The following is a 26,523-nucleotide window of genomic DNA, read 5'->3' as shown; positions in this document are numbered from 1 at the left end:
TGTCTGACGATGATACAAACCTGAAAATTGATACTCCAATTGAATTGATTTATGCATTGAAATTTTTCGATGCTAACTAAACGTCTAGACGTCGTTTTATTTAAAACGGCGATATTTCGAGATACGTTTACGTGAATATTTAATATAATATAACCCAATTTACATTCGGAGGATGAATTCTATAACAAAGAAAGAAGCTGAAAGAATAATAAGGTCAGTGAAAATGTAACGGAAGATTAAATCGAAATTAAAGTAACAATTACGAACAGAGAGAGATTCTCCCGTTTTATTATTGGGGGAGAGGGGAAAAAAAAAAAGAAGAAGAAGGAAAAAAAAAATCTCATTCCATTTCATCCTCGGTTGAAATATCAACGTTGAAAGTTGTGAAAGGAAATTGTTTTATTATAAATTTTGCTTTATTCACTGTTAATTGACCAAGTGAAATAAATCTCTCTTATTTTACGAAGATATTGCATTTAAATATATCGAGTAGAGAAAAATGAAATTTTATTTGGTATTTTTAATAATTTTTTTTCTTCTAAAAAAAAAAAGGAAAGATTGTAATTTTTAATAAAATCAAAATCATATAATATTACTTAAAAAAGATTCTCAAGAAAGTCTCTTACTTTATCAATTACACTCAATTTATCATTAGATATAAATATTAAGTATAAATGCTGTAAATAATTATCGTAAAATATATATATAAACGAAGCTGTATAAATTAATCTTCAAACTTGTAATAATTTCCTTTTCATTATTTTACATTTATCATATAGTCTAATAAAGAAAGAATTAATTATCATTTCTTCATCGATAAAAGAATTATATATAATATCAATCATATCGAAGAACAACGATTCTTGAAAAACCATCATTTCGTTCCGTGGCAAATCGAGTGTATAACGCGCAGCGCCCGTTATCGAGGCACTAAACTTTAAAGTTTACCCGAGCAAGAAGACAGAGATAGAAAAGGTTGTTGGATCCTTGCCAACCGACCGAATCGTTAAGTCTCGCGCCTTCCAACGAGAGACAGAGAGGAATCGCAGAAAGAAGGGACACGGGAGGTTAACGGAGGTTGACATGACGATACGATCGAACCCTCTTTTCTTTTTCTTTTATCCCATAGTGGCTGATATTTTTAGTCGAGTCTTGCTACCTAGTTGACATTTCGTCGTCATTTATCGATCGAGTTTAAATGCGGGATTAGACGGGTTTGATTGGTTGCTTGGATTAGATGATCGAATTGATCGACAGATTTCGACGAAATTATAACACGGAATATTAATCTTAACTTCTGAAATTTATGTTATGTATATGGAAGTTTATTGAATAGAGATTAAATAATCGTGATCGTGTTGCAATATCGATCGATATTACTTTTTATAAAAATGGAATTTTAAGATGAAATTATTCTTATGATTTATACTAATGTTTTTTTAAAGAAATAATAATTAATTTATTTTCGAAAGAAGAGAAAATTAATATTTCGAATTTTATTATAAAATTATTTTTCTTATTCGTACGTAATAAATTTACGAGATGTCTGTTCGAAATCCCACGAGTATCGAATTATTTTCCGGGAATTTTACGCGTAAAAGGATAAAACACGGTGTCGTAGGGAGCATTACGTAATCGTATTAATAAGCACACGGCTCGCGAGCGGAAGAACGGAGAGTGCGCTTTCGTTTCCACGAAGCGGATTCTAATTACGGCCGAAGATGATACATGGTTTTCTCCGCGCTTTTGCGCGGCCTATCTTTCTTCTCTTCATCCACATCCACTTCATCCTTGTTCAATTCGTTACCGCGGCCCGCTCGGCTTCTTCGTCGCGAGAACCGAATACCTCTTTTTGAGCTTTTACCTCTTTTTACGCCCCCTTTCCGCTCTTTTCACTTTCTTTTCCCCTGGAACACGAACTGGATGGATGATTAAGTTCTCGGCGTGATCTTTGATATCTTTACGACTTTTTTTTTATCCCTTTTAACTCGAGCTCTCGTGTTAAGAGGATAGTTAATTTTAGATCTGGTTATTTTTTTTATGATTTCTCTCAATATTTGAATTTTTTTTCTAAAAAATTAAATAAATAATCAAGTTTAAATTTTTAAAATAAAAAAAATTCAGACGAGTTTGTAAATTCGTTTATAAAACTGGCTTAAGTAAATATTATATCTTGTGCATTGTTCTTGAAACGAAGTTCGTTTATATCAAATATACCTCTATTATAAAAGGAAACGTTATATTTAATTGCCCCATAAATTCGTACCGATTATTATACCGGCATTATTAACCGATCAATATATACTTACGTGAAACGTATCATTCATATATTCTTTATCGTTTCACTCGCGTTATGATAAGTTTGAAAGCTCAAGAACCAGTCTATTAAAGCCTTTAACCGATTACATCCGATTATTACCGAGCCAATTCGAAGTTAAATTGCCACTCGTACTTATCGCGACCTCGGCCCGATCACGCCCGAATTTTTCCGATCTGTCCCGAAATTCGCGCTGTCGAGTCACGTGACAACACAGTCCGTCGCATCTCTCTAATTCCCATTATTCGTTCCGTAAATATTATTCGATATTAGCGGAGCAACAGAATCTAGTTTTCTGGTAATATTTTGATTCGTTAAATATTCACTTATCCCTAGATCTCTCGATATAAATCGTTTCGCGAGCTAATAATGCGGAATAAACGGAATCGAAATTTATTTTCGTTGGACCGATCGCATATTCGCGGCACGTCAAGGAAAACAGGAATACAGGAGGGGTGGTCGCGGTGAGAGATTTATTCGCGGGTTTGTCCGTTTTCGCGGCATGGAGTTGGAGACTAGAAACAAGAAGAGGAGTCGAAGAGGAGGAGGAGGATACGTCGTAAGGCGGGGGTGCTTGTAAGTTGAACGTCCGCTGCGTCGAATATAAATAGCGGTCGGCGACGTTCGTCCACCTCGTCTTTCTCTTCTTATCCTTCTTCGTATTCTTTTCCTCTTTTTTTTTTTCTTTCACCTTCTTCTCTTTGGACTCTTCGTCTTCGTCTCGAGCTTTTCACTAGGCTCGAGAGTGCCCCATCGATTCTTAGGAACTCGTGTTAGGAAAGTCTACGAGGCGTAAATTTAATTAGCCGACGATCTATGCTTCCAAATAGGATTAATCTTAAGGAAATTATAGATTGTGGGTTCCAATGAATGAGTCTCGAGCTTGTTTCCAACCTTTTTGTGATTTTTCTGTAAAATAAAACACACGTGATATATTATATTTTTAGAAGAATAATGTAAAAAAATAATTTTATTAGATAATTAAATTTATTTAATTTAGAAAAATTTTAATTTTAATATTCTTATTTTATTTTATTACGTTCGTTTTTATCAGCAATTTTAAAATTTAAAATACTTTTTTCATTCTATTTTAAATAATATTACTTGAATGATAATACATTCGAAATATTCTTCGAGTGGTCGAAACTCGATTCCATATAATTTCATATTTCAATAGAGGCCACGTGCGTTAAAATTTGACAAATTCTCTCCCCTTCTCGAAACATTTGCAGCCGCGTGTTGTACAGCCTCTTCCGTATTCGGCTCAGTTGAATCGTAATGATCTTATGAGGGATCCTGGGGGCTAAACAGAGCTTTATAGTCGGCTAGGAAAACACGTGTTCGTAAACCAGACTTCGAATCACTCTGGAGGGTTGATTTACATCGAACCCTAATCGTGCTCCTCGACCCTTTAATCCCATATTTTCACACAGGTTTTTTTTAGACTTTAATCGATTTTTTTTTTTTTTTTAAATTAATTTATCTTTCAAACTTGACATCTGCTTTTATATTTTATATAAATATTTTAATCGGTTGTTAATTAGTTTAAAATTTTTCTCTTCAAATTTTCATTAAAAAAAAAATATATATATTCTTGTTGTTAATAACGATAAATTGAGGAAAAATGAAACAAAATATAATAAACAATTTTTACGTAATACAGTTGGAAAAAATTATTGGATGAAGAAGAGGAAATATAAGATAATGGTTACCATAAAGGAAATGGTGAAAATAGGATATTTTAAATATGATAATAAGATAAGTAAAGGTAATTCAGGTTTAAAAGATGGGAAGGAAGTACAAAGGATTAAAGGATAATGTTCTTAATGAAATACTGGAAAAAGATAATAAGAGATAATTTCCATCTATTCTGATGAGAACAGTGAATAATATATTAATACAATATTTTTTAAAAAATTTAATATGTCAACAATTCTAATATATCATCATCAATAATATTAATCTTCTTCGACAAATATTTTCCTCTGTAAAAAAAAAAATTTTCATCGAAATTATAACAACCCATTTCTCACCGAAGAAGAATTGAGCAATGTTGCGCCCTCTGCTAGCCCCGAATCTCTGAATCGAAAACGCACGGCTCTCGCGGCGGGAAAAAGTTTGGAAGGAGGGGGGGGTACGGCGTCGATGAAATTTTCAAGTGGGCGATTTAAGCCAGCCCGGTGTAGCGGTACCTACTCGGCGGATTATCGCTGCGAAAGCACAAGCAGCTTGTCTGGTATGCCAAAATCGATAAAGTACATCCACCTGCGGCCCCCTGCCCCCCCTCATCCACCGTGGAAATTCGTTTGACGTAAAACAGAGACGAAGACGAACAGCCTTTATCGCGGTTTTCAAGCGCAACTTATCTTCAACTTACGTTACTACGCGAGAACCTGTGTAACACGGGACACGGGCAAATTCCGAGTCGAGTTGAAGAAAGTTGTTTCGGGCATTTTTTTCTTCCCCGTGACGATAGATTTTTATCGAGGATTAACTTACCGACACACGATATCTTAAACTTTTGTTTTTAGTAACTTATTTTAGTAACTTTATTTTGATCGAATATAATATGTAATGTTAAATTTACGCTTGTATCTAAAATATTCAACGTAATTGCAAGCTACGTGAAATCATTTGCAAACAACAGTTGAAACAATTAACATTTAATTAGATTTGAAAATCATTCGATGAAAAGATAGAAAAAAATAAATAAGTTGAAGAATGTAAAAATTAGGTTACCGACGGAAAAATATTGAAACATTGAAATTTCAATTCGTTATATTTTAAAGGATTATAAAGGGATACAAATAATTCGACAAAGAAGATTTTCGTTTACGAATAAGAGGTAAAAATAAAGAGTAAGAAATGTGGTTTCATGTCATAAATAATATGATAGAAACGCGGCTTAAGGTGGAGGTCCCGACACGAAAGGTCGCGTGCGTCTATCCTCGAGATGGGAAACTGGGTTAACCGTCGCGGAATCGACGTAATGACTCGCAATTAAAATGAAATCAGAGGCGAATTTAATCGTCGTTAGATTTTCTTCAGTCGCGTGTTCATGGTTTTTGTATACGGGGATCGTGGTTCGTCTAAAAGAGAGAAATAATTATTTTACGGAGAAATATGTAGAAAGTACAAGGAAAAAGTTTTTGTCCGTACGTTTTTGTCTTTGATTTTACGTGCATTCAAATTTTCTTGCATTGTGGTAGTTTTCATAAATGTATCTATAAATATATGTATTTTATTTCGATCTAAATAAGAGTTGCCGGGTATAAAATCGATTGAAATGCAGTTTTAATTTCGCGTTTTCATTTTTACGTTGATTTTTATTGAAACGTTGATTTTTATTATGAAAGAATAAAATTGAATGGTTCGAAATTTACCGCAGAATTTTATATATATATATATATATATATATACATGTATAAAATATATTTATAAAACAAAAGTTTCCATTTAACAATCACGATCAATGTTATAAATTCATCATCACAATCGAAATAATAACTTTTACGAAAAGTTATTTTAATCTTCATTTTATTATTTAAATTTTAAACGTTGTTAGAGATACAAAAGACGAACAATCGTCAACAATAAGAAAGAAAAAAATTCTTCAATTTTTACTTCCCAACAATCCAACCAGTCGTTCAAAATACGTATCAAGCTAGAGCATCGAAGGCAAGGTTTCACCTTAATTTCCTTCTTTCTTTCTTCCTTGCTTCTCGAAATCTCGCGAACTAGAAACAGAGAAGTTCGAGCGACCGCAAAATCCTCGAAAGTTTTTCTCTCGAAATAGCCGGCCAAGAAGATAAGATAAGATAGAGGGATAGACAAGGATCAGAGACTCTCGATCGTTTCGTTCCATTCTTCCTCTTTGTCTAACCTGCTCGCAAGAGGAGTCGATTCTCAAGGGGTGTACAGAGGCGGCAGGAGGATCGTCTCTCTCTCTCTCTCTCTTTCTCTCTCTCCCTCTCTCCTTCTTTTCTTTGATTCCTGACTACGCCTTGGTGCGCAACAGATCGTGGTTCTCAACTCTCGAGTATACCAGTTGCAGTTCACTTTTCAAAGACGTTCAATCCTCCATTTCCCTCCCTGTTGCGTAGTTCTTAGTCACGGGATTTGTTATCCTCTTCTCTTCATTTGAGGATTGGTTTGCTTTTAAAGCAACGTTTCGTTAATTTTTGGCCTCACTTGGCCATGCTCCTGCTTCATTTGAAGAGATCTCGAAAATGGAACAGTTTTTTCGAGGGTTTTAATCTCATTATTCAGGCCCAATTTATAACAAATAATTCCATTACAATTTAAGTCAAAATATATAATTTAATTATGGGAAGAAATATTAAAAAAAATTTGTCGAACAAATATCTCATGAATAAAATCTTATTTTATGATTCAATCCTTTCATTTTTGTATTAAAAATTGTACAACATGTGTGCAACTTTGAAATTTCCAATTTAAATTTATGCAAATATTTAATTATGAGAAAATTTTATATAATAGTTTACTTTACTATATAACATATATAGTTTGAATAATTGAATTCCTTGTACCATTTAAAAATTTGAAAATAATAAGAAAAAATTATATATAATTATTAAAACAAAAATATTACATTTAATTTTTCAATTACATCTTTAATTGACAAAAAGAATTAGTTTTCGTTATAAATCCTACACCTTTTACACCTAATCTTTAAAAAATACGTATACATGACATGACATATACACATGACACACACATGACACGCATCGCGCGCGCGCACATACACACAGGCACACATATATACACACATACACACACACATATATAATTTTCCTGTATATTTCGCTTGCGTTTCATCCCCCACGAGTATCTCGTTATTCCAGCGCTCTCGTCTCTCGCGAACCCACTCGGAACTGTGGCGTAAAGTCAAGCGAATGGTTACAAATTGAAGACGCTAATTTACACACGGTTTCGCACTCAAGCTTGCTTAGCTACGGCAGGTCGGCTCTCACGCCGCCTCTGGGCTTGCCTTGCGCTTCTGCTTATTAACTCGCACAAGTTTATGAGCTAGCTTCTAACGGCTAACAAGGTAAACAATGTTTGGCAATTATCTCGGTTAAATGATCCTCGTGAGACGCGCGCTGATCCTGGATACAACAGAAGTAGAAGGGGAGGGGGACAGGTTTTATACGCGTCGTCCGATTATTTTTGTTGTCGTTTAGTCAAGGACAAAACTTCCATCTTAACTCTACACGAAGTGCGCATCGTGAATTATCGCTTGAAAATATAAATAAAAATCCAGAAAAAAAAGATGTTATGTATCGATAAAATTTTTTTATTAACTTTTCAAATATGGAATTGAAATTTTTTTTTCATTTTATAAATTGAAAAGTAATCATTTTTTTTTTTTTTTTTTTTTTTTTTTTTTTTTTTTTTTTAAGAAATTGATTTAGAAGAATTTTAAAATAAAATAAAATTGAAATGTTAATAATTCGTAATTTAAAATATAATTCCAAAATTTATCTTAAAAAACGAATAATATATACTTCATTCTTATAAACACATCCCGTTCGAATCCTTAAATCAAGCAAAGCGACCATCTCATCGTGGTGCGATCGCACGCTCGAAACCGGCGACGCGTGGCGCAAAAGAACGAGGCGCAAGAGTCACGAGAAGAAAAAGAGAAGAAGGGGGAGGGGGAAAAATAAAGAAAGAAAATACGTATTTGAACGACGTGGAGAGCGAGAAAAGGATAGGAGGACAGCGAGACGAGACGAAGGGCGTAGGTAATTATCCATAGGAAGGTTCAAACTGGAAAGCAAAGTCGAAGGGTGCCTCTCCCGTGAGAGGCGTGAATTACACAGCGAGGCAAGCGAGCCAGCAGACAGGCTCATTGTCCTCCGCTAGTTTAATTAATGCAGCTGAACCGGCAGCCTCTCGTTCCTCCCCCACTACTTTCCCCTTCCTCTCCCCTCTCCCCTCCCCTGGCCTCTAGCTGTCTCTCCTTTCTTCAACGCCCATCCTTTCTCGACGTCATACCGTGCGCTTCCATGCAACCACCATGATCTTCGATGATGTACGAAGATATAGAGTGGGGGGAGATAGGTTAAGGCGGTTGAGAGTGTGTGATACACGATGCTCTTGCCAACAGGATTTCGACGATGATTTGTCAATTAGCAACTCGACGCTACTAACGCTTTTTTTTTTAATCAGTTAAGAATTTTTATAGTTTTCAAATTTTTGTGACTTTTTAACCGTTTTATGCAGGATGGAATAAAATTTGTTTTATTAAAATTTTTATTCTTTTTGTAACGTTTTTATAAAAGATATAAACTGAACGAAATTTGATACCGATTCTTTTCTCGTTGAATTATTTACGTAGATAGGAAAGGAAAAAAATAAGTCGAAATAAAAATTTAAAAGAGATGATCGAATTAAATTAATACGGAAAGGATTAATCGATTCGTAGTGAATTAAATTTACCGTTCGAGCGAAGAGAGAGAGAATACATCGCGAGCATCGAACTCGTTCACGCAATTTGACTCGCTCGTTCCAGACTCGTGTCATCTTTACCTGTTTTTTTTTTCCCTTCGGTCGAATAGTTACCGCATGATGCGTAATTACATGAATTATGCCCCCGGTGTGTACTTTCCTCTTCTCTTATTCTCGATCGAAACTGGTCTCCATCGCTGCACGCACACTGGCGTCGAAATCGACTCTCCTCATATGCAAATCGATTAACGGTGCATCCATACTGGTTTACCAATCTCCTTCTTCGCGCATCTCTTCTTCTCTCTTACTCTCTCTTGGCTTAGTCTTTTATCGCCTCCGTTACAGTCACCTACAAAAGTTCTTCTATTATACGAATCGAAACAATAAAACTTACATTTTCAAAAATTCTCGTCATACAATTAATCTAAAGATAAATTTTAAACTTTATTACCTACTTATTTATACTTTTTCTTAATCGAATAATTTTCGTAACTTAACTTACTTTCGTATGATTAATAATTTTAATCGGTATAATAATTTTCACGAGCGTATTATCGTTCTATTTGCACGCTTGACAGACGATCCTCTGGGAGACCGTTTTTCGAGCGCCTGTTTCGTCGAACAGCTGATTCCTTGGTACCAAAGAAACGTTATATATCCACCAAGGTGTCGGTTTACGCGTAACACGGTGGTGGACGCCGCAGAACGATACACGAGCGCAATAAAACGGGGGCCAGAGGAGGAATTGGAGAAGCGAAACCGTGGCCGCCTCCTCCTCGTTTTCAGCAACGATCATCGATCGGCTAGCATAGACCCGCTCTCTTCGATCTCCTATCTTTCTCGACTCCTAGAAGACAGCTGCTCGAAAGGCAACAACCGGTTTCTCGTTTTTTTCTCTCTCTTCCTTTCTTTCGTACTTTTTATCTCCTTCTTCTTCTATCCTGTGTCGTCTCCTCGATGGAATTACGTTGCAATTCCGATGTTTTATCCACCGAAGATAACACTCGGATGAATTTCTATTATTGATTATCGGTAAATTCAATTTCGAAAATAACTAGTTATCATTCGAATCGATATCGAAAATGATATCCAACAATTTTTCACCAACTTTTCGATGAAAAATAATGATTTGTTTGCATTACAATCTAATTTCTCTGGCTGATGTAACTTTTTAAATATCCTCAAGTTTTTTTTAATATAGAACACATTGATACATCTAGTTTTTTTACATCGTTGCGTTCTCCCCAACGAAATATAATTGAAAAATATTATTCTTTTTCCTTCGATATTCATTTTGTAAACTTTTTTCAAATTTTACTTTATTTTTATTACCCGTTCGAAAATTTTTCACTGCAATTTCCCCGTTTAATCCATCGTTAGCGGCATTTTCGAGCCGAGGCGCGCAATCACTCTTCTTCCCCGCGTCTTGAGGCCTCGTTACACCGGGGTATGATGTCTCTGCGGTCTTTGTCGGGGGATTGCATTATTCGCCATTAAAACGATATTAGCTCTCGTGGCGTCGCGTAGTTCACTCTTCGCTTATGTACAAAGTAGACGATATTAAAATGAAATTTCCGCGATATCGTATCCGAAACGTGTGCTTGCACGTTTAATGTCTTGCTATCATTTTCGACGGTTTTTCCGTGCAAAATATTTGTTTGAAAAATCGATGAAAATATCCTTCTGTGCTTTTGGAACGTGAATAGAAGAGTAAAGAGTTTATATAATCGATTATGTTTCTTTATTCGTGGAAAATAATCGAAAAAAGAAAAATTATATTATAATTTTAATTATAATTATTATAAATTTAATAAAATAATAAATAATATTATAATTTCTTTATTCATGGAAAATAATCGAAAAAAGAAAAATTTCTATTTTTTAACTTAGAAGAAGAAAAATTATATCATAATTTTAATTATAATTATTATAAATTTATTATAAATTTAATAAAATAATAAATAATATTATAATTTCTTTATTCATGGAAAATAATCGAAAAAAGAAAATTTTTTATTTTTTAACTTGGAAGAAGAAAAATTATATCATAATTTTAATTATAATTATTATAAATTTATTATAAATTTAACAAAATAATAAATAATATTATAATTTCTTTATTCATGGAAAATAATCGAAAAAAGAAAAATTTCTATTTTTTAATTTAGAAGAAGAAAAATTATATTATAATTTTAATTATAATTATTATAAATTTATTATAAATTTAACAAAATAATAAATAATATTATAATTTCTTTATTCATGGAAAATAATCGAAAAAAGAAAAATTTCTATTTTTTAACTTAGAAGAAGAAAAATTATATTATATTAAATTTAATTTTAATTAATTTATTTTTTCGATTCATTAATTATTGCTATTATTTATTATTATTATTTTATTTATTATTATTTATTTTATTTAATATTATAATTTCTTTATTCATGGAAAATAATCGAAAAAAGAAAAATTTCTATTTTTTAATTTAGAAGAAGAAAAATTATATTATAATTTTAATTATAATTATTATAAATTTATTATAAATTTAACAAAATAATAAATAATATTATAATTTCTTTATTCATGGAAAATAATCGAAAAAAGAAAAATTTCTATTTTTTAACTTAGAAGAAGAAAAATTATATTATATTAAATTTAATTTTAATTAATTTATTTTTTCGATTCATTAATTATTGCTATTATTTATTATTATTATTTTATTTATTATTATTTATTTTATTTAATATTATAATTTCTTTATTCATGGAAAATAATCGAAAAAAGAAAAATTTCTATTTTTTAACTTAGAAGAAGAAAAATTATATTATAATTTTAATTATAATTTTTATAAATTTATTCTAAATTTAATAAAATAATAAATAATATTATAATTTCTTTATTCATGGAAAATAATCGAAAAAAGAAAAATTTCTATTTTTTAACTTAGAAGAAGAAAAATTGTATTATATTAAATTTAATTTTAATTAATTTATTTTTTCGATTCATTAATTATTACTATTATTTATTATTATTATTTTATTTATTATTATTTATTTTATTTAATATTATAATTTCTTTATTCATGGAAAATAATCGAAAAAAGAAAAATTTCTATTTTTTAACTTAGAAGAAGAAAAATTATATTATAATTTTAATTATAATTTTTATAAATTTATTCTAAATTTAATAAAATAATAAATAATATTATAATTTCTTTATTCATGGAAAATAATCGAAAAAAGAAAAATTTCTATTTTTTAACTTAGAAGAAGAAAAATTGTATTATATTAAATTTAATTTTAATTAATTTATTTTTTCGATTCATTAATTATTACTATTATTTACCAATCGAATTAAATCGAATTATTTCCGCGCACAAACGATAGATTTTTTATTATTCCAAAAAAAAAAGAATTTTAATTATCTCAAATTTTTCGATATTCACAATTGAACCGATCGATTAACTCGTGAGCCAACAATTTATCAATCCATCATCTCGCTATATCTCCGCCATTAATACGTTTAAACGCTCGTTCCCTTGTGGAACCGTCCGCTTTGGGGGTCGACGGTGATGGTCGCGCGGCTGGCTCTCTTTCCTTATTCTCGAGAAGCATTCAATTATAGACTTCAATTCAAAGGCGGCCCATTAGCATAACGATGAATAATTCATCGGGCGAACGGTTAATCCGGCAATATGTAAATTAATCCCACTAATTGCGACCAACAATACGAACGTTGCGAGACGCGAGCCGTACGCCGATTTATGCGCATATTTCGCGGCTCTGGCTTTTAACGAGGCTGTACGCGACAATTTCGCGGTTCGAGTAGTAGTAGTCGCGGTCGAAAATGAGAGGAAAGGAGGGGATTCGATGCCGATATCGTGGTGGAGGGAGTGGGGAGAGGGAGTGGGGGAAGTCAGACAGCGAGGACAGGCCGTCCTCCTCCGTAGCGAATTATTATTTTATCCGTAATTGCTAAGAGAGAGATGATTTGTGAAATGTCGCGATCGAGGTGGTTGATCGATTCGTCTTTAATGGAAGATTGAATGGCAGGCAACCACTGAACGCGGTGACGATCGACCGAGTGTAAATAATAATTGGCCACGATAATCGATACATGATTAACATTTTAGGAGGGAATGTACGACTAGAGAAGATAAAAATATTAATTTTTCTTTAAAATGTTAAGAGAAAATTAATTTCTCTATATATATATATATATGTATGAATGAATATCAGTTTTAAAAGTGATTAATTTTTCAAAAAAGTTAATTTTCGATAAATATTTCGAAGCGAAAAGTGTTTCGCTCGATATCGATCGATATATAGTCATTGCTCGGTAGATAAATCCCACTGGAAAGACTCTAACCGCTGAACAAAAGGCATGAACGGTCGGCAAAAAAGGAGAAGAGAAGGTGAAAAAGGAGCGAGAACAGTTATATAGGCTGTGGTAGGTCGAGGCTCGGTTGCCGCATCGAGGATGGAAACAAGCCGGGAAAATGGCTGAAGAATAACCTCACTTTCTCTCTCTCTCTCTCTCTCTCTCTCTTTCTCTATTCCGCTTCCTCTGTCTCCACGCTCTTTTCCTTTACCAATCTTCACACCCTATTTTTTCCGATCCCTAATTGCGATTTCACCGGTTGGACTATAAAAAAAAAAAAAAAAAAAAAAAGATAGAAAGAAAAAGGAAACGAGGCTCGAATGGAGACTCTTCAATTAGCGGGATCGTCGACGCAGCCACGCGACGATAACGGTATGTCGTTAATACGCTTATTCCGCGACCTGCCTTTCCCTTTTTCATCGCTAATGACCGGCTGAATGGTGCGTCGTTCCGCGAAAAGAACGAGAATATCCGGTGAATTCGAGCCGTTTCCGGGGCCTAGCTTTTCAACGGTGGAGAGAGGCGGCGGTGACGGAGAGAGAAACGCGTGGAAAAACGATTAGCGCGAGCGTAATTACGAACGCTAGTTCGTTACTGGTAAATTAGAACGAAATAATTTGTTCGAGCGATTCGCTCGCCAACGCGATCCGCCAACTTGAAAAGAATCCTCTTTTCTCGGCAAATTAACGGAGAATTCATTACGCGTCTCTTTAACTCACAACTTCTTTTCTTCCGTGTGGTCTCTATACGTCTCTACTCTATTCGAATTGTCCTCCTTTATGATGTCAGGCTGTCAGCATTTCTTTTTCTTTTTTTTTTTTCACTGTAATTTTTTTAATTCGTCATGCATCGGTCGTTAATGAAGGATAAGCTTGATTTTTTCGTGATTCTTTCGAGACACTTTTCGCGCGAATTAAATTGAATCGAGGTTATATATAAATGAAAAATAGATTTCTTTATACTTTTCTTTCTTTTTTTTTATTTCGTGCGGTGAAATGATAAACTAATTTGGAAATTTGAAAAGATCAATTTAGCAACAACCATGTTACGAAGTTATATATAATAAATTTATTTTAAGTAAGAAGTAAGTACTTATCTTTACAAACCAATTACATCAAAATCTTTTTTTATCGTTCTTCGAAAAATAATCTTTCATCCTTCTCGCGTATCACAAGTGGTTGGCAATTGTGTAACCCGCGAAATTCGAATGAAAAAGAGGAAGAAAGGAAGCGTATCGAGCTCCTCTTTTCCTTCATCCACTCTCCGCTCTCTCCCCTCGTTCTCATTTACTCCTGCTGTCTCGACCTACCGTAAACCCCGCGCGACTCGTGGTGTATTCTCGTGGAAAGATTCGAGAGCGCGTTTATTATTTCGCCTCGGCAATGTCGCATGCGCACTGCCGCTCTCCCCGTTTCGTCGTCCCCCCACTCCAACTGACTGGTTGGTGAATCACTGTTGAAGCTCATGTGGCCGCGAACAAGTGGGTATACGCCGGGAAACGAGGCGCGAATTGGGCTCGATTTTTTTCTCTCCTCTTTTTTCTCCTTTTTTCTTTCTTTTTCCGAGGGGCGAAACAGTGGCAAGGGATAGAGAGAGAAAGGGTGGAGAAGTGGATGGAAAGCGGGGAAAGAGAGAGAGATTAATTACTGTCATGCACTGAATGGATGCACCTGTGGCCTCGAAGCAAGCTTTTTTCTATCGGATGCTCCAGGAAATTAACCTTCCCCGCTTGCCAGTTGAATTCTCGAGTTTTTACGGTTCTTCGCTGCTGCTGCTGCGTCGCTTCTTTTTTTTCTCTCTCTCTCTTTTCCTTACCCCCTCTCTTCTATACCTTTCCCATTCGTTGTTTTTGTCGCTCTCTCTCTCTCCGTCTGAATTGTCTTTCTCTCCGTCTCGCTCTTTCAGAGAGATAAGAGAGAAATTAAAACGAATGTTAGCGATGAGATAGCGAAACCGCTCCGCTCGCTCGTGTTTAATGTTCTTCTAATTGCATCGGGCTTCTTTTGATTGCTGTCAGCTCGGTGAATGTAGACTGTGTCGGGATTAATTCGAGTGTGAGACGAATGAAAGAGGTGGAGAACGATACTTATCGCGTGCAATGAAATAACGAGGGATGATTATTTTTGCCATTTTTTATTCAAATGTATTCCGCATTAAGATGTATAATTTTTTTATTTCCATGTTTGACGAATCTAACCAAAAATTAAATTCTACTATTAAATTCAGACGTCGTGTGATAAAATTCTTATTAATACGCATTTATTATACAAATGAATATACTTTTTATTAACGATCAAAACTAGGAAAATAACAAACAGGGACGGATTCTCGATATCGATAATTCGATAATTTCTCGCGTTTGTCCAGACAATTTCGACACGGAAGAACGCACGGAAGAGCGGATGAGAATACTCGCGTTACAGGAAGTCCTCGAGAAAAAGCTTCTTCTCGTTCACTTTGTAAAGTCTTCTCCGCGTAGGTGGCGCGCGTACACGGCGCAAACCCTTCGTCTTTTTAAACGACATCTTGTCAAAGCGGAAAACATTCTTTTACCTCCTTGTGCCACGCGACCCGTGAACCGTGTATCACGACACCTTATTACTCTTCAATAATTCGAGGATAAGCGCCGTTAGAACCGCTTCCTCCTCAACATTTTCACGCTCTGTTTGCCCTTCGCGTAAGAAGGTGAATCTTCTTTAATCCTTTTACGAAGGAAAAATATCTATAAATATCGAAGAGGCATCGAAGGAAGTGGTTTTTATTTATTTTTTCCATGCGTTGCGAGAAATTACCCCCCTCTCGAAATTACTCGACTTGGAGGACGTTTGAGGAGAAAAAAATCTTGCGTAGGAAAATATATTTCCACTTTTTTTTTTTCTTCTTCGAGGTAAGATGCCACCATTAACTCGAAAGCCCTCGACTGACTTGAAAAGACCACGTCTACGGCTCTCAACTTTCATTCTGCTTACCTTCAAGACTACGTCATCGGTAGTGAAAGTGTTAATTATCGTCTAGTAACGCCTTAAAAAAAAAAAAAAAAACCACCTCCCTTCTTCACTTCCTAAGGTATAGCCTTGCCCTCCTCTCTTAATTCTTTTTCCCTCCCCGACTTCTTCTTTTCTAAAGAGTAACTCTTACTCTCCGCCATCTTTGATGTTTCTCCCTTTTTTACCTATCGTCGGTATGAAATTTATAAAAAGCGTCAAGCATAATAATTTAGAGGTAATTTACGTTTCTTGCTCGATCTCGTCGTGGTGTAATTTTAAGTAATACTTTCAGGTAATAACAAGGTAACATTTTTAAGAGTTATCGAATAGTTTTTACACGGCCAATCGTGTAAAGGTTAGATTTAATTCTCCTGATCGAATTTTCGATGTGTATGGAAAATTTTTTTTCAATCGATTCAATCGATAATCGATGAAATTGTGCAATCAATTTCGAAATATTTCTAATTAGAATATAAAAAAAAAATTGAGTCAATAAATTTAAATTATATTCGATTTGTGCCATAAAAATGAAAGAATTCAGGGAATATTACAATTTACAAATAAAATGATTCACTACAAGATAAATTATAATTCGTACGAAGGTAATTAAAATAAAAATATTATCCTTGACGAAAAGGTTAGTATGCGTGCATAGTCGTCTTATTATCTCATTTAATTTGATCAAAACGAAGTAACTTCGTATTAATAATGCATTACACGCACTATGTTATATACAATTTTTTAACTAAACGTTGAAAAGGTTAAACTCGACAAGGTTCTAACTTTTCTTTTCTTTTTTCTTTTTTCTTTCTCTCTTACTTCATATGTGAGCGCGAGGATCGATTAGAAAATTCTTAATGGCGTATTTTTAAAGTTGGAATAGAACATAGGTTATAGTCGAGGCTCTTAATAAATTTTACGGGATGATAGCTCTGAGGCGCGCAACATCAAGATAATAATTAATTTCCCTCGGAGTATTTTCCAACGAAAATATCCTTTTATGTGGGTTAAACGTAGATTTAATTATATTATATTAAAACTACTATATATACCTTCAGTATCGTCCCCATAATATCCCGTGAATGGTAATTTAATTCCTCTCTCACAAAGGTATGAAAATTATAATATCCATTCATGTTGCACCATTCCTCGCTTTTCCTCTATCCCTCTCTTTTTATCTATCCCCACCCGCAAGCAGCCATCCTTCTCCTTTTGATACCTTTGACAACGACCAATTGCCTTTCAACGTCGATTCCCTCCTCCTACTCCTCTCCCATCTCGCGTCGGTTGACGAAAACATTTCGCGCCGACGTTTTAATTGCAACTTGTGGAAATATTTTGGAAATGCTTTCGCGAATCCGTCAATTTTCACGCGGACAATTCACGTTGTCCAATTGTGACTACGTACGGACGAAATCGAATAGATTTTGTAACGGAAAAATTAAAATACTTTCTCCTTCGTATCATATCGTAATGATTTATATAGCATATTCTGGCAATATTCAATTTCCAATCTCATTCAACGTAATATTATAGATAATTTAAAAATTATTTTAATAATTCACATCCGTTTTAATACTGAACCTAACCTAACATTTTTATAATCGAAAATAACACGACTGGTTCGATACTACAACAATAATTCGATCGAAAAATCTTAACACTAATAACTTAACCTAACATTTTGATATACAAAAAAATACTCAATACAATAAGGTTCAATAACTCGATCAAAAAATAACGTATCGTTCCAAAAAGAACTTCCTATTCATATAACCGTGTAATACCACGGATTCTTAATCCTACTCTCCTTCCAATTCTCCCCTCTCCCCTCGGTGTATACACCAATCGCGGTTACGAAGATCCAGGGCGAAAGAGCGCGCCACATGTCGAAGTTTTCCCAAGTTTGACGCGAGGCGGCCCGGTGTCGCGATGCTATCCATCCTCGCGAGCCGAGGAAATAAACGCAGCTCATGCAAGTATTCGAGCCGCAGCGCCGAGTTTTCGTTTAGGAGGCGCTGCGTGTAGCGCCTACTGCAAAACTGTGGCGACAAAACGAGTCAATGTCGGCGGCCGGCGAGGAGGGATCGCGCGCGCGCGCGCATGTATACGCGCGTGTTTGTACGTGTTATAGCGGTAGCGGGCAACGTAGGGACAAGAGAGGCGATATATAATGTTCCGCGATATTAAACGGGACGCATTCCACCGAAGCCACCCTCTGGTCCCTGTGCTATGAATGCTTCCACGACCCCCACCTCCTCTCCTGTCTCACCCTTCCGCGCACACGTGCACGCGCGCGCGTCCGTATATGCACGTACACGCCGCCCAGGTGGCGGCGTCGGCGGCGGCAGACAACCACCCACGCACACGGGAGCTCTCTGGCCTACTCGACCAGAGCTAACTCCCCTCCCCTCCCCTCCTTCCCTTCGATGGTTATACGCCAAATTTACAGCTTAGCCCTACGAGCCACCACCACGAACACGCCATTTACGAACACCCCCGGGGAGGACCGGATGCGCGGCTCTCTGTGACGCGCGTTTGCTCAAGGATAAAGCTGCTTCGAACGATTTACCGATGTCACCGATATCACCGAGGATGAAGGGGGAGGGGAGGGGCCGGTTGTCGAGTGTATTTACTAGCGTTCAGTTTTCAGGGAGATCGGTTGTTTGATGTTAGAGAGAGGGGCGCCGGTTAGATTGGGGGATTGAACGAGCGGGGGTGGAAGAGGTGTGCTGATATGATTGAGCAAAGATGAGAGCGTGTGTGTTTATTTTTTTTTAGAGGGAGAATTGAGGGGGGTAGAGTTGTTGGTATATTGGGTACATTATGGTTGAATCGTGGCTTGTTTTTGGTTGATGGAGGATCTTCTTGATGTGATCAGAAAATATTGGGTAATCATGATTTTGAATTAGATGTAAGTTGCATGAATGATATCAGTGGTGATAGTTGAATTGTTTTGGCAAGAAAATTTCTGATAATCTATCCAGATAATTTAAAAGGAAAATAACATTACTTTCCTTCAATTGTAAATCTTCAAATCTAATTTATCAACCTGAAAAAAGAACTATTTTTATTATATTTGTTTAACCACAATTAAATAAGAATACATATCATATTTAGAAATATATAATAAGAAAATCCTAAACAAAATATAAATCAAAAGAAATAGTATTTATATAATTACTATTTTTACCATATTTGTTACTACAATTAAATAATACATATTATATTGTACAATATCTAGAAGTATTAGAAAATCCTAACCAAAACATAAATAAAAAGAAATAGTATTTATATAATTACTATTTTTGTTACCATATTTGTTACCACAATTAAATAAGCATACATATCATATTGTACAATATTTACAAATATATAATAATATATTAATATACATATATATTTTTACCATCTTTTTTACAATATTTACAAATATATAATAAGAAAATCCTAACCAAAATATAAATCAAAAGAAATAGTATTTATATAATTACTTTTTTACCATATTTGTTAAATAAGCATATCATATTGTACAATATTTAGAGGTATTATAAAATCCTAACCAAAACATAAATGAAAAGAAACAGTACTTATATAATTACTACCAGCCTAACTACCAATCAGTACTTCCCATCCCACCCCAATGCAATCAGAATTCCACTCCTCCATATATCTCCCAACGGTTAAAACAGTTAAACCACCTACAACAATCAATACCTCAATGCCCCATACCTAAACTCCAAAATCCTCCTCACACCCTCCCCCATATACACACAACAGATATATATACACATACACACCCAAACTCGAAACTTTCACTCTAACCCTCCATCCATCCATACCAACTGTTATCCAAGTCCTGCGACCAGGCCAGAATTGTCGCGGTCGAGGCGAAAAGGAGGTAAGAAAATTTAGTTATGCGTGAACACACAGGAGAAGAGGGGAGGGGGGGAAGGAGAGTCTAGGCGGAGTTGTGGAGGGGGGTGGCAAGGCGTGCGTCGCCTGGACAAGGACGTGTTCCGGGATCTCCCCGTGACCGGGAGTAGCCACGACATTCCAAAATGCTTTCTCCCGCCCCACCCTCCTCTGCTCGAGTTCCTGCGCCGTATCACGGCTGACCCGGCCATTCCCTATCCTTCATCCGCGCATTTCCATCCCTCTGCCGGCCGAATGCAACCATGCGTCATCCGCCATGATCTATGCTTTCTGCCGCGCTGGCATTACGCCTCGCGTGCACGCTTACGACTTACTGCCTCGCGTGTATAGGTGTGCGTGTATACAACGATGTTTCACAAGTGTCGATAGAATATTGTTCGAACTTGGATTAGAAATAAACGTTGTGGAAATGAAATAGAAAGTAGAAGCAGTAATCTGTTTGTGTATAAGGGTCAATCTAGACAAATGGAATTATAATACACGAGTTATTTTCTTTTTATTCTTTTCCATAAAATTTTTCCAAAAATAAAAATCTAACGAGCTATATAATAAAGGAAATAATATAGTAATAAATCCACTTTATTCGAATTTTAAACATTTTGTTTCGATTATTTTTTAATTATAAATACAATTACAATTTACTCGTGTTTCTATATTTCCTTGTGTTAAAAATCTAACGAGCTATATAATAAAGGAGATAATATAGGCACGTAATAAATCCACTTTATTCGAATTTTAAACATTTTGTTTCGATTATTTTTTAATTATAAATACAATTACAATTTACTCGTGTTTCTATATTTCCTTGTGTTTTCTTTATATATATATGTATATATATGTATATACGGGGTTAACATTTACATAAGGACGTACACGGTTAGTCACGGAGTTTAGAGAGATAGGCGGTCGCATACGCGTGTGCGTGGCCATCTCTGTCCGTGCTCGCGTCTCTATTAAAGCTACGCTCATTTCCAGCGGCTTGTGCATATTGTGCCCGCACGCGAATATTTAGAGAGCGAAACAACGCTGAGCAGATGATCTGTGGCATAGATCTGATTATCCACTAGTTCTTTTTTTTTTATTTTTATTTTTGAACAATATAATTTTTTTTTAGAATTTATAAACAAAAATAGGTGATAATTAATTTTGGTTCTCAAAAATTACACGTTTTAGAATTTATATTATGTTCTTATTTGGTCCGAATACGAATATCAACGAATAATATTTATTTTTATAATCACGTTACATAGCTTCGTTAAAATTCTTATTTTAAAATACATTTTCGATCGAGAAGAATCCATATTTATTTTTATAATCACGTCATCCCCATCCTCGAATTAAATCCAACAACTTCGGCCAATCGGAAGCTACCACCTCGTCACGCATCGAAGGAGCAGAAAAGCCAAAGGCAAAGCTTTCGTATTCGTCGGTGGCGGCCGAGATTAGAGGCTCGCGAGGAACGCGACACGATGCAGTTTCCCCCCAGTTTCGTCGTCGTACGCGGCGTGTACACGGGGGTTCGTCGCCGCTTTCAAGGGATCCGGTATTGCGGTCGGAACACCGAACAGCGCTCGAGGCTCTTCCGGGGGCTTAACACACACACTCCACCCCCTGTAGGCGGAGTGTACCGCCTACGAGCTTCCCCTACCACCTATCCAAGCAGTGATACGCGATATCAAGGAACACTTGTTGCTCCACGGCGTACACAGAGCGAATCTCCCGCGCCAACTGCCGTTCCACGATTTTTCACGTGCTGATTTTTCCACCACCACCCTCGTCCACGAGCGGCCGCCACCCCACCTCCCCAGATGCGTAACCGTTGATCTCGTTCCGTCTCGTTAAACCCCGCGAAACGGTGAAATTTTCGCGCGCTTCTATCCACCATCCGATCGTCTTGCCTCGTTCCGCCTCGGTTAATTTCGTTTCCACTCGGCCTGTCTCGCCCCCGATCGGTTAATTTCGTTCTCGCTCGGTCCGTCTCGCTCTGTGCCGCGGCTCGCGGCTGTCCGTCCTTGTTTACATCATTGGTACTACACTCGGCCCGGTTTCGCCGACCGTTTGGGTGCGTGTGGTGCGCGTGTTGGCGGGTATCGGCGATATTCCAAGCCTCGAAAACGAGCGAGCCGCGCGGATTCCGTCACGCGGCCACCGCAGACCCGAGATATGTCCGAGGTGCGACGGTGTAAATCTTATTCGTTCGCCACGATGCGGGGCCAGCTCGAGGATCGGGATGCGCTGATATGATACGCGCGCTGCCACGCCACGGGGCGAACCGTTCACAGTAATTCGATTCACTCACGTTTGTTTATAGTCTTTTATTATTGTATTATTTTTTTTTTTATCTTTCTTTCTTTTTTCTTTTCTTTTTTCTTTTGGAATTTTGTGAGATAGTCGAAAGTGAATGTATATATTTGAGAATAAAGGATTTATCTTATGTTGATTTTATATACGATTGGGATAATAATTTTTTTTAATGAATTTTAGTAGAAAATTTTTAGATGTTTTTTTTTCTTACAGTGATCGCTATAGGAACACAACAACACATTTGAGGATAGTATGGTATATGATTGTTGAGGATCATTAAAAATTCATTTAATTTGGATATATTGGGAAATTCTAATTCAAAAGATATTATTGTCTATTAAATATTAATGTTTCTAATTACATTTTGAAATTGTACATCAATTAAATAAATTTACATCACCAAAGACATTTTGCAAAATGTATACTGTCACTTTTAATTTTTCTTTCACTTTTATATTTAATTTTTCTCCTTCTTTTCTTTATCTCTTTATCTTTGGACAGATTTTTGAAAAGATTTTGTTTTTACCAGATTAAAAGAGGAAAATTTAAAAAGATCGTACACGTGGATGAGATATATCGGGAGCGGAGAAGTAACGAATGTGGTTGATTGTTACAGGCAGTGCGGTGGCTGCAGCCGACACCATTTCCGCGCCGTGGACTCCCACGAGTTCCGGGCCGCCGCCCGACGCGAACGGCTCCGGCTCGGATACCAAGAACCTCGACGTTGGCGAAATTAGCGATGTAAGTTCGATATCTCTTTCAATTATCATACAACTTTTATCTCGAATAATTTTTTTTAATCAGCTTCAACGTACGAAGGACGCCATGTTGAGATTTATTTTGTTGACATAACCTCAAAATTGTGCTTTAATTAAAGTTAAAAAACTTAAGTTATGACACTTCAATTCAACACGATTTCTTAATTGTTTTTATATATTTATTAATATTCTTAATTATGATTTATAACGATTAAATTAGATTTCACGATAATTATTTTCTAATATTCATTTTCATTAGCGTTTTATATTAAAATTAGATGAGAAACATTTCAATAGTGTTTCTAACGATATTTTCTTCGCAGAAATTTTTTCTCATTGGCTCGGTTGGTATTTTTCAGGACGAGAAGGACCTATCGGCAGCGGACGCGGAAGGTGTATGGTCGCCGGATATCGAGCAGAGCTTCCAAGAAGCTCTCACTATATATCCGCCATGCGGCCGACGCAAAATCATCCTGTCCGACGAAGGGAAGATGTACGGTGAGTCGAGCAATTTCCTCACAAATCTCTCCTCCACGTTTTCGCTTAGGTGATTGAAACAAAAAAAAAAAGAGTCAATAAAAATAATATTACATATGTATACATATATATATATATATAGGATATTAATTATTCTCGTTTTAGAGAAAAAAAAAATTATTAAGCTTATTCACAATGAATTTAGATAGAGATATTTAGATAAAGATTTTTCAATTATTCCAAAAATATTTCCTTTCAAAAAAAAAGAATTCTACCACGTGTCATGAATAGATCGAAAATCCATCAATCCCAATTCTAGAAAAAATGAAATCGTTCAAGATGAGGCAAAAGAATAAAAATAAAAAGAAAATATAATCCCCCCATATAAGGTGAGCAAAAGATTCGTTAAGGGGTAGCGGAAAGAGATGGGAGGGTGGGTGAAACTATATTGGGACAAAGATGCTGGTCAAGGGGGGGGGGGGGGGGGCTATCTTTCGAGGCGTGGCATTATTGCCTCGGTGGTGAGCTCATGGCGGTTAATGTTGGTGACTACGGCGGTACCCGTGGTCGTAGGAGGCAATATCTGCTCGGTCACGTAGACTGACCTCAGCATCGAGCAATAACGACGCCCGCCTCGACGTTTCTACCATCGCGCTTAGCAGTGGAATAAGGATCCTTCGTCTAAGGATATTTTTTTTTTTTTTTTTTTTCCTCCATATTATTCGCCAACTCCGAGTCCGTCAATTTTGGAATATATTTCTACCTTGATTTTTGTTTCGAAATTAATTTCTTATTTTATTTGTCTAAAAATATAAAAGTATAAACACGATGAAATTACTTTTTAATTAAATTATATAATTTAATTTATTTTTCTATCAGTCGATGTAATTTTAATTAAAAATATTCGATTTCTTAATCGTTTAATTGCCAGTTTTTGAGAATTAAAATCATCTTCTTTCGAAGTTATAATAGAATATAATTTTTTGAAAGATAATTATTTAACATCTTATATATTTCACTGATACTTTTAAATCTTCTTTCTCTCAAAGGAAGTAAAAATTTTTTCCTCGACACCGAATTCGTTCGATAGAATTTTCCCTCCCCTCCTTTCCAGTCCTCCACTTCCGGTTCTCCTTGCCCCTTGGATGTGTTTTTTCTTTTTTCTTTTTTTTTTTTTTTTCGACCAGATGTAGGCTTGAATCCCCATTCGTTAAGGCACAATGTCGCTTAATTTTCGAAAGCACTCCGCGACGAAAGCCAAAGGGTGGCAATTGAATCTTGGCCCGTGGCCGCTGTGAAAACCAAGCTTAATTCGACCGTCTGCCCTGGCTAACTCGCGAGTCGAAAACAAGGAGGAAGACAATCGACAAAGCCTTGTATCGTCGTTTTACCACCCCTGTTTTGTCCTCTTCTTTTTTTTACACGCCATTTTGTACAAAAAAGAAAAATATACATTTCATTTTATGAGAGCAGTTCAATTAATATGTCTTTTTATTTAGTTAGATGCAGTGTGAATTAAAAAATTAATTAGAATTTAATCTCTTTGTAACAGGAGTTTTGAAATTTAATTAGAAGAAAGAAAGAGAATCATCTTTGTTTGTATTCCAGAGATACAAAGATTTTAGAGGTGCATTAGAGTTCATTAATAATAGATTTCTTTATGGGAATTTGTATAGTGATTGATTATCATTTATAGTTATTTGATTAATTGGATCTGTGATAATAATCATGATGTATCATTCTTTTAACTTTTAACTTAAGTTTTCGTTTAATGATCTTTTGTCTCCAAATTATGTTGCATTAATTTTTATAGTGTATAGTGATTTTTATATTTTTTTAATTTTTATATTTGTATAGTGATTTGTATATTTGATTATCATTTATAGTTATTTGGTTAATGATAATAATTATGGTGGCTGATGATATCATTTTTTTAACTTTTAATTTAAGTTTTTGTTTAATGATCTTTTGTTTCCAAATTATGTTGCATTAATTTTTATAGTGTATAGTGATTTTTATATTTTTTTAATTTTTATATTTGTATAGTGATTTGTATATTTGATTATCATTTATAGTTATTTGGTTAGTAATAATCATAGTGGCTAATGTATCATTCTTTTAACTTTTAACTTAGGTTTAATGATCTTTTGTTTTTAAATTATGTTGCATTAATTTTCAATCAATCCATAAAGATACAAAACTTATAATTTGCAATTTGTTAAATTTAATTGCTTGATGCTTGTATGATTCAATATGACATACATTTTCTTTTTTGAGGTTAGGTTACCTGTTTGATATTATTCAATTGATGTAATTGTTTTGATAGGAATTTTTTAGAGAATTTTCTTCTTGATTTGATGAATATTGTGATACAATTTTACTTGGAGGTTAGATAACTATTTAATTGAGAATAATAATAGAATAAAGAAAAGAGATTGTCAAGAAATAAGAAGATAAATTTAGAAAATATGTGAAAGAATTTTATTTTATTTATTGAACATGTAACATTCTTATATAACATTTAATGTACACTCAAAAAAAAAAAAAATATCTTATTTTTCATTCTATCTGACACTACTAGTAATTTTCTTCTTTCATTAATAATTCATCAATGGTGAATGGCTCGACAATGTTGAACTATAATAATCCTTACAATTTATTCTATTCGAGTAATTTGCATCATTGCTTGTTGCACAACAACAAGCATTGTTCCAATCTTATGAATGTAATCCATAACTGAGATAATAAGAATTTATTAGAAAATATCAGCAGTTAAAGGTATCCAATAAATAATTGTTAATGCAAAAAAAAAAAGAAAGATGAATTTGTAGAAGAAAAAAAAAAATAGAAAAAAAAATTAAGCTTATAGTTGGGGAGGAATAAAATTCCAAT

The 26,523-nt window shown here is 35.0% G+C and overlaps 1 protein-coding gene across 11 annotated transcripts in view; it reads left to right on the top strand.

Annotated features, from left to right (window-relative positions):
• LOC408616 (transcriptional enhancer factor TEF-1) overlaps positions 1 to 26,523 on the top strand; it is a 181,833-nt gene that overhangs the window by 118,553 nt on the left and 36,757 nt on the right. For all 11 annotated transcript variants that reach the window (XM_006562525.3, XM_026446055.1, XM_026446053.1 and 8 more), the window contains 2 exons: positions 23,013 to 23,137; positions 23,514 to 23,652. In XM_006562525.3, coding sequence (XP_006562588.1) covers positions 23,013 to 23,137; positions 23,514 to 23,652 — 264 coding nt within the window. The remainder of the gene's footprint in view (positions 1 to 23,012; positions 23,138 to 23,513; positions 23,653 to 26,523) is intronic.

Source organism: Apis mellifera, linkage group LG1 (genome assembly GCF_003254395.2).
Source record: "Apis mellifera strain DH4 linkage group LG1, Amel_HAv3.1, whole genome shotgun sequence".
NCBI classification, from domain to species: Eukaryota; Metazoa; Arthropoda; class Insecta; order Hymenoptera; family Apidae; genus Apis; species Apis mellifera.
The sequence above is the reverse complement of the archived record's forward strand: the minus strand, read 5'-3'. Positions and strand labels throughout refer to the sequence as shown.